Genomic DNA, 14,134 nt, shown 5'->3' with positions numbered 1-14,134 from the left:
CTGGCTGTCCAGCTTTTTATTAAACCAATCAGAGTGACACATCTTCACAGTGTACAAAAAGATTATTCTACAACATTTCCCCTTTTTGTCGAAATAAAAAGGGACGGTCTTAACTCTAACATAGTAAAACTAAATACAATGAGAACAATTATCAGGTATTGTCTAAAGAGAAAGGAAAGGTATTAACATTAACAAATGAAACTATATACAATAAGAACAATTATCAATTAATAATTACATTCACAATGTCTAGTCCATTTGTATTTGGCAAATTTAGAGAAAATACTCCATTATCTATCCTATTTTTATGACTCTGAGGTTTTGGACCTAATTTACTTTCTATGAGAACTAAGGAAAACTAACTATAACCATCTAGTCTTCAACCCCATTGAAGACCTGAGGATATAATATTACCTGGGTAAACAGGAAGTGCAGAGCAAGCAATTTCCAAAACTAAGAGAAATAACAGAAACAGTTGGCTGCCTGGGCCCAAGGTTCCCCTGTAACGCTGGGGATAACACAGATATTCTACAGGCCTAAAATATCTGACAGACCTTTCTGTGAAGTAGGAATTTTTGAAGGACTGCCTTACGTGTCTTGGCAAAGTTCAGCAGTTACTTTCTTTTGTATCTTGCTTGTCCAATTTGGGCATCATACTGAAGTACAATTAATAAAAGCTCAGGACAGATATTGGGGTTCAACCTGAAGATCTGAAAATCAAAGCAGCCAGCCACTGGCTCTTACCTCGACATCAGTCTGAAATGGCGATCCTGCCTACAGGAATCTCAGAATGAGACTGAGTCTGAGAGCTGTCTCCTCCCATTTTGTATTCCTCTCTAGGGCTGGGATTAAAGGTGTGTACCACCCAGTTTCTATGGCAAACTAGTTTGGCTACTGGGATTAAAGGTGTGTGTTACCACTACCTGGTCTGTAAGGCTGACTAGCGAGTCTGTTTTACTCTGTGATAGTCAGGCAAGTTTTATTTATTAAAATACAATTGAAATGACACTATACCATACTGCCAGCAGTCAATACAAGGGCAACTTCTTTGTCCAGTATCTAACTTTTGCTACAAAGAAAGAAAACTCTGTATAGAGTTTCTTTGATGCCCATCATCTTCTTGGTGCTGCCAGGAGCAGACATATCTCATTGTCATGAAAAACCTTATGTTATTAAGACAGCTTAAATGTCATATTCTGTAAGTCTCTGAAATATTTGAAGACCATCTATCTATTCAAAATATTCCTCTGTTTGAACTTGAAAACATACCTAACATGACTATAAATTTGATTGTTATAGATGACTATCAACCTATGTTTCTTTAATATCCTAAATAGTTTTCAAAGACTAAAACCTTACATAACCTTCTAAAGTGAGCTGCATAGGTGCAATACCTTAGACAGGAGTAGGAAGATACATACACTGTAACAATAACCTTAAATTTGTATCAATATACAAAAATCCATGCCAATGTAAAATATTTGAGACCAGTAGTTGTTCAAAAGTAGACTCGATAATCCACCCCTTATCCCATCATTTCTATACTATGTCCCCTCCCCCCATTTTCATTTCAGAAAGAGATCCCTGAATCTAATATCCTTTGTTTAGATGCTGACTATGACCAGTAACAACTTGTAACCAACCCCCCTAAGTGATAACAAACATCCATAACCCACCGAACGACCAGAAACCAGCCAGCCCACCTCTTGGTAATGTGGGTGTTGTGTCTGATTGTGTGAGACTAATCTTTAAACTACTGTGGCATGTCAGCCACCGGCACAGCTTAGCTTAGTGCATGGCACTGCCACACCGCGCTGGAGGCTGGCTCCAGCCCGCCTGACAGACTGCAAGACTAGAAAAACACATCTGGCTACTAGAAAAACACATCTGGCTACTAGAAAAACACATCTGGCTCCTTGTCCAGAGCTTTTCTTAGCTTTCTCCGGCCCTGTGTTTGGATATTCGAGCCCCATGTTGGATGCCATTTGTAGACAGATTTTTCTTTGGGTGACCAGCTTACAAAAAATGACATGGAGACTTATTAATTATGAGAGCTTGGTCATAGCTTAGGCTTGTTTTTAACTAGCTCTTATAATTTAACCCATTTTTATTCACTTACTTTTCGTCTCGTGGCTTTATTACCTCATCTCCATCGTGTCCATCCTACTTGTTCTGCATCTCCTGGTGTTTCTGCCTTTTCTTCCCAGCATCCTCTCTGTCCAGAAATCCTGCCAAAGCTGTTCCCATAGCAAATGACAGCCAGAGAAACTCCAACCTAACCCGACTGGCTGCCCCCAGGTCCCGTAGTCCTTGTCATCCACAGAGAGATGGCTCAATAGTTAAGAGTGACTGGCTGCTCTTTCAGAGGACCCAGGTTCAATTCCCAGCACCCACATGGAAACTCACAACCATCTGTTACTCTAGTTCCAGGGGATCCAACACCTGCTTCTGGCTCTGTGAGCAATTCACAGATGTGATTCTGAGACATACATGCAGACAACATGAACACAGAAAACAAGCAAAAAAATAAATAAATCTCAAAAAAAAGATTTTTAATATGCTATACGGACAGCCCTTGGTGAGCACCCAGCCCTTGTTCAGAGAAGATCACCTGGAATTTTTCAACAGAAGGTTACAAGGTGGAGAAGGAATTCCGGTCAGCGTGTAGGTGTGTGTCTTGCTGGGGCCTTCACACATCTGTCTGTCCTCTGTCCTACAGGGATCCCCCCTGCCAGTGGCACTGGGACCCTGCAGATCTACCTCATTGACATCAACGACAATGCACCACAGCTGCTGCCCAAGGAGGCACAGATCTGCGAGAGGCCAGGCCTCAACGCCATCAACATCACTGCAGCTGACGCAGACATGGACCCCAACATCGGCCCCTACGTCTTTGAGTTGCCCTTCATCCCCACCACAGTGAGGAAGAACTGGACCATCACCCGCCTAAATGGTGAGCCCACCTGCAGGGCCCTGGCCAGGCAGAGCCAGGATCAAGGATGTGGCCCAGGATGCATCACCAAGGAGCAGTGAACCACACAGATGGGGAACAGCCCCCGCTCTCCCAGAGAGTTCACACACAAGGCTGGGGATATGGCCCTGTGTACTCCCGTCCCCCACCACAAACCCATTCATTTCTTCCTAGTGTCTGGCTGTTTTTTAGACAGAGCCTAGCTTGGACCATGCTGGCAGTCACTGTGGGTGGACTAGCCCCTGGAGGCAGCACCCTCTTAGGAGGTACTCCTTGCTGTTACCCCTAGGACAGGGTGACCTCATTCTCAGGTGGGGCCTGTGTGTACCTGTGAGTATGCACATGTGTTGTGTATACATATGAGTGCATGATGTATGTGCATGATTATGTGTATGTGTGAGAGAGATTTTCATGCTAACTCGGTGACTGCCTACGGAAGTCTTCCTTGGGAAGGAGAGCCGATCACTGGCTCACCGTTGCTGTTCCTCACTCCAGGTGACTACGCCCAGCTCAGTTTGCGCATTCTGTACCTGGAGGCAGGGGTCTATGACGTCCCTATCATCGTCACGGACTCTGGAAACCCTCCCCTGTCCAACACGTCCATCATAAAAGTCAAGGTGTGCCCGTGTGATGAGAATGGTGACTGCACCACCATCGGTGCCGTGGCTGCAGCCGGCCTGGGCACGGGCGCCATCGTGGCTATCCTCATCTGCATCGTGATCCTGCTAAGTGAGTGCGGGCTTCGTGGGCGCGGGCACTCTGTCCCACAGGCAGCCAGGACAGAATGAGATCCAAGCCTCTCTACAGCCACTTCCTATCTATCCCTGAAGTCCAGCAACACTGTCCGCACGGGCTACGAAAGCAGGATCTCCCACCTCGTCACTCTAGCCCAGATGGAGGGCCAGCCTGCCCACATCTGGTCCATCATTGAACTCTGCCTCCCAAAGGCCCCTGAGCCCCCAGGCTGGCCCCCTCCTGGGCCTCCAGTATCTGCAGGCCACTCTCAAGTGGACACGGCAGGAGTGACAGTTCCCACTCCAGCCCTTGTCTCCCCATGGCTCCCTGAACAGATTCAGGGCTCTGGGGAACAGGAAGGATGCCCAGAAATGACCCTGAGGTGCCATCTTCCCCCCGGACAGCTGACCTGGTCCACAGTAGCACAGAGACCACAATAGCAGCTGTGACAGAGGGCCAACATCCCCTCTCCTAATCACACTGAGCTAAAGGGTCTCCACCATGTAGAGGAAAGGACTAAAGACCCAACATCAGGACCCCAGCTTAGACCAGAATGAACCACATCACAACCATTCCGTCTCTTCCAGTCCAGATCCAGGGGTCCCTCTAATGGCATCTGGATCCAAGGCCTTTCACCAGACAGTCAGTGTGGTGTCTTCCTTAGGTGGGATCAGAAACAGCCCCTATGTGGGGCTGGGCCTGCGTTTTCCTCTGAAGACATGAGGGACAAGGCTAGAGAACACAACAGTAGACAGTACCCAAGTGGGAGTGAACGGACCTACAAGCCAGAGAGAGCCTGGATCCCTCTCCAGGCTGCTGGGTGTACCAGGCCAGGGATCCGGGTACCCCTGTGGCCCAGAGAGTGGGGCTTAGGGGGGCATGTCCCTTCTCCCACAAGCTCCCTCCAGTTGATATATCTGAGACCCCAGCTGCACAGCTGACTCTGGCCACTTGATCTGGTGGAGAGCGGTTCAAGGATTCTGGTTTCTGCTTAGATGCTCACAGGTGGGAGCTCCCTGGCTCTCGCTCGAGTTCCCTATCCACAACCTGGACCACATCAAGAGGTCCCCTGGCTACCACCTCCTCCTATGTTTGAAAGAAATACTATCTGTCACTTGCAGGGTCTGGCCTCCAAGCTAGCTGCAGTCTTTTCTTATCACAGCACTTCATCAAGTTGACCAGCCCACAACAGTCTGCCGCCCTTCCCACACTCCCCACTTCCCTCTCCCTACTGATACTCACCCTCCCCCACCCCCCTCCCCTTCTTTTCATGGCTAACTATGGAGAGATGGCGGGGGCAACAGGAAGCAGACTAGAGACTACACCTTCATGAGGATCCCAAGGCCCTATTCCTGTGGTATTCACAGGAGCCCTGCCCTCAGAACTCAGACAGGAGCAGAGACCTATCAGGAAGGAGCATGCAAAAGCTGAGACTCCCAGGGGTCCAGGGCTAAGCAGAGTGACACAGGATGTGGAGCCGAGGCAGGTGGCAAAGCAGGCACATCCACAGTGTGGTAGAGAGGTGACATAATTCCTCATTTTGCACCTGAGTTCTTTGTGTAAAAGAACCCTAGGGATTGCTCCCCAGTCAGCCTTCCTTCCTGGGTAAGCTACCCCTTAGCCCAGAGTATTCCCTGGGAGTAGCCTGGGGCCTCCGGAGGTATGGATGATGATGGTCTCCTCTCAGCCCTGAGGCCCTTTCTGGGTTCCCCCCTCCCTAGTCTCCTTCCACCATGAGAGCATCACCTTATCATGGCTCCTGCCTAGAAATATGGTACCCTGAAACCGTCCCCATTGCCTTCTGAACACAAAGCCTCACCTTCCCAGTTTTGAAGAATACTGGTCACCCTCTACCTTTGTCCTTCTGACATTTAGGTAGGGATACCTGTGCTCAGTCAGCCACCTCCATGAAGGAAGAAATGGATCCAGTGGGCCATTTACACCCTCAGATTCCACATCTGTGTATGCAGTCAGTTGCAGATAAAGTATTCACAGAAAGAATTGCACAGCAGGGGGTGGAGAGAGCCGACTCTGTAGTAAGAGCAATTACTGCAAAAGTCTATGGGCCTGAGTTCAAATTTCTAGAATCCCCAGGTATAACTGTGCACATATCTGTAACTCCACTGTAGGGTGAAAGGACAGGGTATAGCTACGCACATACCTACCTGCTAATGTAGATGAGCACAGAATACACATGCATCCAACCACCCTATGCTCATGATATGCCTGGGCATGCATGCTTGCATACACACAAAGCCATGCATGCACACACGTGTTACACCTGGGCACATATGTGCACAGACACGCCCACATATGCATACAGTGCTCACAATGCAGCCCCTCTTCTCGTAGCCATGGTCCTGTTGTTCGTTGTGTGGATGAAGCGGAGGGAAAAGGAACGACACACAAAGCAGCTGCTCATCGACCCTGAGGACGATGTGCGTGACAACATCCTAAAGTACGACGAGGAAGGAGGCGGCGAGGAGGACCAGGTGAGCCCCAGGTCTCAGCAGACTATGCAGACTCTATCAGCATCCTCCTCCCATGCTCCTCCCTCTCCAACCACCTCGCCATGGCTGTCCTGGAGGAAACAGGCAGAGTCTTCTGGGGATGCCAACACCTACCTCCTGGATTCTCCCAGTGGGGGGCTCTCTGACCAGAGTGGGTGATCTACACAGAGCTAGCTAGTAGCTGCAAGGAGGACCCAGCCCTTTCCCATCAGCTCTAAGGGTGCAAGCAGGCAGCGCAAGGCTGCTGAGCTGCAGGCAGGAAAGGTCACCTGCCAGGAGGGAGTCCCCGGCCTCGCCAAGGCCGCTGGCAGACATAGACTCCATGGCTAGATAAGTGGATTGCGTGGAAGGGACAGGCCTGGGGGCTGGAATAGGACACTTAAGTGTGCTTGGAGACTGGCACGGTGGCACCCTCTGGGCAGGTGACAAACTGAAAAGGTTGCCCTGCCCGTTACCTCCCCGCACTCCAGTTCCCCTGACTCACTTGGCCTCAATCCCCAGGACTATGACCTCAGCCAGCTACAACAGCCGGAAGCCATGGAACATGTGCTGAGCAAGGCCCCTGGTGTGCGGCGGGTGGACGAACGACCAGTAGGTGCCGAGCCCCAGTACCCAGTCAGGCCTGTGGTGCCCCACCCAGGTGACATCGGAGACTTCATCAATGAGGTATGAACCTCGGGAGGACCTGAGCAAGGAGTCCCCTTTCAAAGGAAACCCTACACTCAGAGCTCTATAGGCCAGAGGTGGCCAGGCCTCCTGCTGTGTGGCTGACTTGGTGCCTCTGAGGAGGCCTAAGGTTCCCAGTTGCTCAGGGAGAATTGGGACCATTCAGGCCCCTTTGCCTGCAGTAAGGGTAACAGAAGGAAGAACTAGTCCCAGGAGAAACAGCAAAGGCAGCGATACAGCTTTTGGACACACAAAGCCAGTGCAGCTGGGAATAGCCTTCCCACCCACACCGGAACCCTGGTACCCAAGAAAACTGACCTGCATGTCTCTCCTCAACCACCTCTGACCCGTCCCCATCACAACACAAAGGTGGGAGTCCACGCACCCCACAGAGCCCTTCTTGCCTTCAGCATTAGGCTGTATTAAAGACCTAACAAAACCTCCACACCTTATAGAAGCTTGGTCTCTTAAAATTGAGCCAGGAAAGGCTCAGGCTGCACGTCACGCCACCCTATCTCTTATAAAGGTTTTGAAAGGGAAACAAATGGCTGTCTGACAGCAGAGCTTTGGCTGGTGGTGGCTGGATCTGCAGCGGGAGATCTCTGGCTCAATAAACCAGGGAACTCGTCATCTACCTTCCAGGCTGGAGCAGCTGTAGGGCAGAAAGGGGATGCGGGGAAGAGAATGAGAAGTTCCCTTTTGGGGTACATGGTTAGCCACTGCTAGGAGTAACCAAGAAACATTGAGCTTCAACATGTCAGATGACCTCTTAAAGCCAGCCATCCTTACGAGCAGTAACACTGGGAGAGGAGAATCTAGAAAACCTGTTACTATACTTCTGGAAAGCAAATTACTTTTCTATCAGGAAATGTTGTTGTTCAACCAAACGTGTCCCTGGCTAACACCTCTGTCCACCTTCTTCTGCAGTGAAGCAAAAAGAAACAGGGAGAGCAGCTTCCCTGGGGTTCCATCTGTGACCCCGCCTAACCACTAGCAAGCGAGTGGGAGTGGGTGGGTTGTGGCTTGACTCCCAGGTCCTTAAGACTCGTTGTATTTGAAGTGGGGTCAGCAACACTTATACTTCAGCCAGTGGCTGATTCTCTTACATGATAACCCAGGCTGTCAGTCAGCAAACATCCAGAAGTTTCCTCAGAACATTCACAGGAGGAGATATCACCAAGGTCCGAAGTTACCTGAAAGCCATTTCTTAGGGTTTTTATTGCTGTGAAGAGACACCATGACCACAGTGACTCTTGTAAAGAGTTTAATTGGGGTGGCTTGTTTCAGAGGTTCAGTCCATTATCATCATGGTGGGGAGCATGGAGGCATGCAGGCAGACATGATACTGGAGGGGAAACTGAGACATAGGAAGTCAACTAAGACACTGGGTGGATCCTGAGCATAGGAAACCTCCAAGCCCGCCCTCACAGTAATACACTTCCTCTAACAAGGCCATACCTACCCAACAAAGACGCACCTCCTAATGGTGCCACTCCCTAGGAGCCTACAGGAGGTGATTACATTCAGACCACACAGCCACTGACACTCAGACAATACCATGAGCAACAAGATGTTTAGACCCTGCAAAGCAGGCTCCACCAACCCCCAACCTACAGTCCACAGCCCATTGTCAGGTCACTCAGAAGAAATTACAGAGAGTAAAGACACAGACTATGAGAATCACATTCTCTTCCCAGGGCAGAGGTGGGGGAAAGCGCACTTAGGAGAACAGGCAAAGCATTCAGGATGCAATGGAGGATGAGAAAGAATGAATGAAAAATAATAAAACTCCCAACAGAAGAAGGAAAGGATGGGGGAGAATAAAAAGTAAATAGTAAAAAGCGAAGAAAAAGATGAGGAGAAAAAGAATTAAGAGTGTGAAGGCTGAGGGACAGGCTCAAGGGGTAGAGTCCTGGCCTCAGAGCACAAGGCTCTAGGTTCAATCCCTAGCTCTGCAGAGAATTGAACATGGTGACTCAGTCATGAACCCCACAATGAGATTCAACCCCCTGGGCTGAATAAACTCATCATCTCACCCGACCCATACCACAACTCTAACTCTAACCCAACTCTGCTTAACCCTACCACGTTCCAACCCTAACACCACACACAGCCCAGTCAGTACCCACCTCATTCTTGATGGGGCTGCCAGTGGCTCTGAGCTTCCTGGCCCTACACTCCGTGCCTTTTTTTCTCAGATTTATATATTTTATTTTATGTGTATGGTGCTTCCCCCGCGTATGTCTGTGCAGTGTATACACAAGGTCAGAAGATGGGGCGAGTCCCCTAGAACTGGGGTTAGAGATGGTTGTGAGTTGCCGTACGGGTACTGCACGGGCAGCAAGTGCTCTTTACCACCGAGCCATCTCTAGCCCTGTGCTCTCACACACACTTATTGTTTGGTCCTTGGAAACACCCTGCAGACAAACATATGCAGCAATTACTGAGTACCTACTGTATGCAAGATCCTGCCCTCCTCCCACCTGCTTGGATGGGTCTTCCTCTATCTGTAAGACCACGGGCTCACAGCACACACTCCACCCTAACCCCTCATCTCTATGATCTCCAGGGACTTCGAGCTGCTGACAATGACCCCACAGCACCCCCCTATGACTCTCTGCTAGTCTTCGACTATGAGGGCAGTGGTTCTACCGCAGGCTCCGTCAGTTCCCTGAACTCCTCCAGCTCCGGGGATCAAGATTATGACTACTTGAATGACTGGGGGCCCCGGTTCAAGAAGCTGGCGGACATGTATGGGGGTGGCGAGGAGGACTAGCCAACCTCACCCCTCCCGCCAACATGAGGACACTCGAGGCCGAGCAGCGGGACTGAGCCAAGGCACTGGATTTGTCCTGGTGTCAAGAGGCCCCTCCCCACTGCCATCCCCCAAGTGGAACTGTGCAGTGAGAACATAGGCCACCAGGCGCCCACCACCACTGCGGCATCTCAGTAGCCACGTACCGCAAAGGGAGAGCCAGAGGCACAGCCCTAACTTGAATTTCTTACAACAAAAGCACTGTTAAAATAAAAAAAAAAAAACAAAAACAAAAACAAAAGTGCCTTTTGGTACACGTGACAGATTCCCTAACTCAGGAGTGACTGAAAGAGGAGACAGCCCGAGGCCCCAACTCTGCCCACAGCCCTGACCCCATCTGGTCTCCTCTGGAGGCAACACACAAGGAGTGGGAGAGAATATGTCTTTTTTTAAAAAGTCTTTTATTAAGAAAAAAAGGGGGGATGGCTTATTTGCAAAAATAGTATGGGGTCCAGATGGCCACAGCTTTTGTCATGCCCGGTCAGTGTCTCCTGGGCCCTTTGGGCTCTCCAAGGCTGCTAAGTGAGGACCAGACTTTCCGGTGCCAAGAAGCACTGGGCTAGCCCAACCCCATCAGCAGAGACTTCTGTGTGGACTCGGCTTTCATCTGAACTCATGTCCTGCCCACCGAGATACTGTAAATAGCAGGGGTGGGTGCGATGCCAAGGGGCCACCCCAGTTGATCCTCGCCCCTGCACTTGGCCACTGCCCTGTCCACCAGAAAGCTACTCTGGACCAGCTGTCACCCCAGTACCACCAAATGGCTTTAGTCCAGGACAGCGTGTTGTTCAGAAGCCACAGCATCCTGACAAACCCTGGCAATGCCCTTCACGAGGGATCCCGGTGAAGGCACAGCAATCACAGCGCCCCTCAACGGAACCCCCAAATGCTCTCAACACACTCCCCAGGCTGTGCAGACAGCAGAGAGCAGAGCCTGTCAGACAGTGGCAGCTGCTGGGCCTCCTTGGGCCCATTTAGCCCAAGCTCCTGCCTGGTGCCAAGAACTACTATAGATGTCAGGACCTATTCTAAGTGGCCGGTGAGAGGTTCTCTTACTGTGCCCACGTGACCACAGATGCTCTGGCTTGGACCCACGTTTCCATTGTTCTTTGGATCTGGCATTGCACTTTCCATGGGTAGCTTGACGCAGGGCAGGCTGGGCAGGGTGACCACGTCTGTAGGACAGAGAATAGGCTACAGACAAGGACTGTGAGACATGGATGGCAAAACTGCCTTTTTCACCAGAGGGGAAAACAGGCCTAGGACATTCACATGTCTGGGCCCAAAGGAGCCCTGGGATGGGGCAGAAAGGCCGCACTGGAGGGGCACCCTGTGTGGTCAGCTTCTTGGCTCCCCAAGAAAGAGGCTGAGAGCACTGGTAGCCTGGTGTCTAGGCCTCCTTTGGGAGACAACGGAAGTCCCAGCATTGATGAAAAATAAGTCCCTCCCGGATCCCCAGCCTATACCTACTACTAGGGACCAAGATGACTTCGAAAGGGCTGGGGGTACCCAGGAGATAGCATGTGCCCAGCCAATGGTCTCTAAGTCATGGTTCCTCATGGCCTCTGGCTTTATACTATGGCTAGTTTCACCCCCTTCTCCAGACTGCTTTGGATGCACCAGAGTGAACTCATAGGTGCTGAACTTATGGGTATGACCCATTGGATGTCAGGGTTCTTTCCCAAACCAAACCTGTCCCCACTCTGAACTCCTAGACCTGAGCTGACCATACATCCAGCTGTGTCCATACGTCCAGCTGTGTCCATTCTCACTGCCCCTATGGCTGCCCGAGGAGGGAGGATGGACAGGGGCCTCTGCAGCTTCCTGGGAATCATCTTCCCTACAGTCAGCCAGGCCAACAGAGCTAATGGAAGGCCAGGGGTGGGGAGATAAACTCTCCTATGCAAATTGCTCGGGGTCGGCAGCCAGTGAGGGTGGTACTGAGCTTGGCATGGCCACTGGTAGGATGACTATGGGTCAGGGCTGGGGGAATGAGAAGAATTTTCTGGGTTTGATTTTGGGAAACTCAAGGACCGCGAATGCTCTATTGGAAGTGTGCATATGATTGAGAAGTGTGCACATGACATGGTGTCATGGACTCCCCTGAAGTCCCAAGGCTTTCTTGGAGCCCTGGGACAGGAGGGACCAAATCTATCAGCTCTGGAAGAATGTCTCATCTGCCTCCACCTCCCTCTGACCCCCCCCCGCACAGGCCTCTGTCACTGCCAGGCCCCTGCAGGAATGTCCATGGGGTTCCCTAAGAGCCAGACAGCTTACCCCTTTCACCCAACACCCCCAATTAGCCCCTGGGGCTAGAGAAAGATAGGGTCCACGCATCTCCAGATTCATCTTGGAACTCTGTTCCAAGGCCAACAAGTTAGCATTAGCAAAGCAGACAGTGTCCAATGTTTCCCTCCCATAGCTTGTAGATACGACGCGTCTGTGGTCAGGGCCCAGCCAAACGAGGCTGGTGGCCAGCTCTGTGTAGTACGAGGATGTGGTTTAGTTCCTCTAGGGAGAAACCTGCACTGCTGAGCGGCTTGGAAGAACACCTGGGCACAATCAGCCTCGTCACACCTGACTCCCAGCCAGCAGCTTTTCTCTCTCATGTCTTTCAGCCCATCCAAAATGCTGGGCCTCCTGCCGCCAAAGTGTCTGAGTAATGGCCAGTTGTCAGGCCCTCAGAGATGCATCAGTTTCCCCAGAGTGAGTACATGATCCATTGAGAGTGACACCTCTGTGCTCTCTAAGGTAAACGGGGAGGGGAAGTTCCCACTTCCACCCAAGCTGAAAGGCAAAACCAAAAACTCAAGATAGAATCGCCCTGCACAGAGAGCCAGGTACGGTACCGAGCCAGCTCTGCCCCCAGCTGGCCAGTGGAAACCACCTCCGTATACACCTGGAACGCATCTTGCTTTTTTCTTCCTCTCCTTTTTTTCATTATGGTTTATTTTGTTGCATGTTTATTTTTGAAAATGGACAAATGTGTAGCAGCCCGCATGACCGTGGTTGTTTTGGGAAAGGTACCAGAGTATGACGTGTTCACACTGCAGCTGAGCATCGTGCGGTGAGACAGATGTTCCGACTTTTTTGTAATCGTCAACAGCACAAATATTTTGTATTGTCGTTTGTATCATTTTGTATCGAAACAAAAAGGAAAAAAAAAGGGAACGAGTCAATGTTTCCAATGTGTTTTTAGTGCCAGGTGGTCTTGGTTCCGAAGGGAACAGGAGTTTTGCGGAATTGTCGTGTCCTGGAGAGGAGTTGGGCGTTAGCACGCTGCTCCAAAGGAGTAAATAAAATCCCCTTTTAAGTAGTCTGCCTCCGACTTGCTTGTGTTTTTCCATTCATTTTGGGATCTGACAGAACTCAGGGCCATGGGCAGGACCTGAGGGCAGCTGGTGCCAGAAGTGAGACCTTGTCACACACAGCGGCTTACTGGATACCTGCTGTGTCAAAACTTGGGCACTGTTCTGGGCTCAGAAAAGAAGTACAACCAGGCCCACTCCTCGCACGCTGAGGCCCTCGTGTCCTCTGCGTATTTTAGGAGTTCAGGTTATAAATCAAATGCATAAAGTTTGCTCATCAACAAACACAACTTGGCGACACCACCGAAAGGCAGATGTAGATTGAGAGCAGGTTTTTTATGTTTTATTTTATGGATACTGGGAATCAAACCCAATCCAGGGCCTCTCCTATGCTAGGCAAGTGCTCTACCACTGAGCCATATCCCATGCCCTAAATTTAAAATTCTCACAGTCAACGTGTGGCATGCAAGAGTGAACTGGGCTAGGCCTTTGGCCTCCGTACCACTCTGCCTTCCTACCCTAGCACTGACTGACGGGCAGGGAAGCATGGTACTTAGTCTGCATGTGGCCTCTTTGCCTAAGCATTCCTTCCCCCAAAACCCCTTGGAGTTTTAGACAGGTCCACTTTGTAAAAATAAGAATAAAAAAGGAAAGAAAAAAGAAAGAAAGCTAAGGTGTCTTTAGATGGAGCTTGTATAGGCTAGGGGACCAGGCTGAGGCGATCTGGGACCCACAGTGGACTGAAGGAGGGATTGCATGGTCCCCGGGTACTGTGGATTCATGCCACTGTCATGGGGCACAGCCAAGTCTGTCCAAGAGTCCCACACACAGACACTTGCATGTGTACATATGTGCACATACATGGACACGTGCCTGTATGTAAACATATATGTACATGCACATGCCTGCTCACAGGCATACGTAGGTGTGTATGTAGACTGAGACTGCGTGTTGGTTTCCCGGCCACCCAGACCTGAATAATCACACAGAAACTATATTAATTGCAACATTGTTTGGCCAATAGCTTAGGCATATTCCTAGCTAGCTCTTACATATTAAATTAGCCCATTTCTAGTAGTCTGTGCATCACCACAAGGCTGTGGCCTACCAGTAAGGTTCCAGTATCTTT

At 50.3% G+C, this 14,134-nt stretch overlaps 1 protein-coding gene across 2 annotated transcripts in view; it reads left to right on the top strand.

Moving 5' to 3' along the window:
- The window catches only part of Cdh4 (cadherin 4), a 468,010-nt gene extending 455,060 nt beyond the window's left edge, over nt 1-12,950 (top strand). Inside the window, exons 12-16 of one of the 2 annotated variants that reach the window (XM_057781837.1) lie at nt 2,720-2,953; nt 3,467-3,700; nt 6,059-6,198; nt 6,718-6,882; nt 12,316-12,950. In XM_057781837.1, the coding sequence (XP_057637820.1) occupies nt 2,720-2,953; nt 3,467-3,700; nt 6,059-6,198; nt 6,718-6,882; nt 12,316-12,360 (818 nt within the window). In that variant the 3' untranslated portion in view covers nt 12,361-12,950. Of the gene's footprint in view, nt 1-2,719; nt 2,954-3,466; nt 3,701-6,058; nt 6,199-6,717; nt 6,883-9,451 lie in introns of both variants that reach the window. The other variant, XM_057781836.1, reaches the window with a different exon arrangement.
- Nucleotides 12,951-14,134: the final 1,184 nt, after the last annotated feature.

This window comes from Chionomys nivalis, chromosome 9 (assembly GCF_950005125.1).
Source record: "Chionomys nivalis chromosome 9, mChiNiv1.1, whole genome shotgun sequence".
NCBI lineage: Eukaryota > Metazoa > Chordata > Mammalia > Rodentia > Cricetidae > Chionomys > Chionomys nivalis.
The sequence above is the reverse complement of the archived record's forward strand: the minus strand, read 5'-3'. Positions and strand labels throughout refer to the sequence as shown.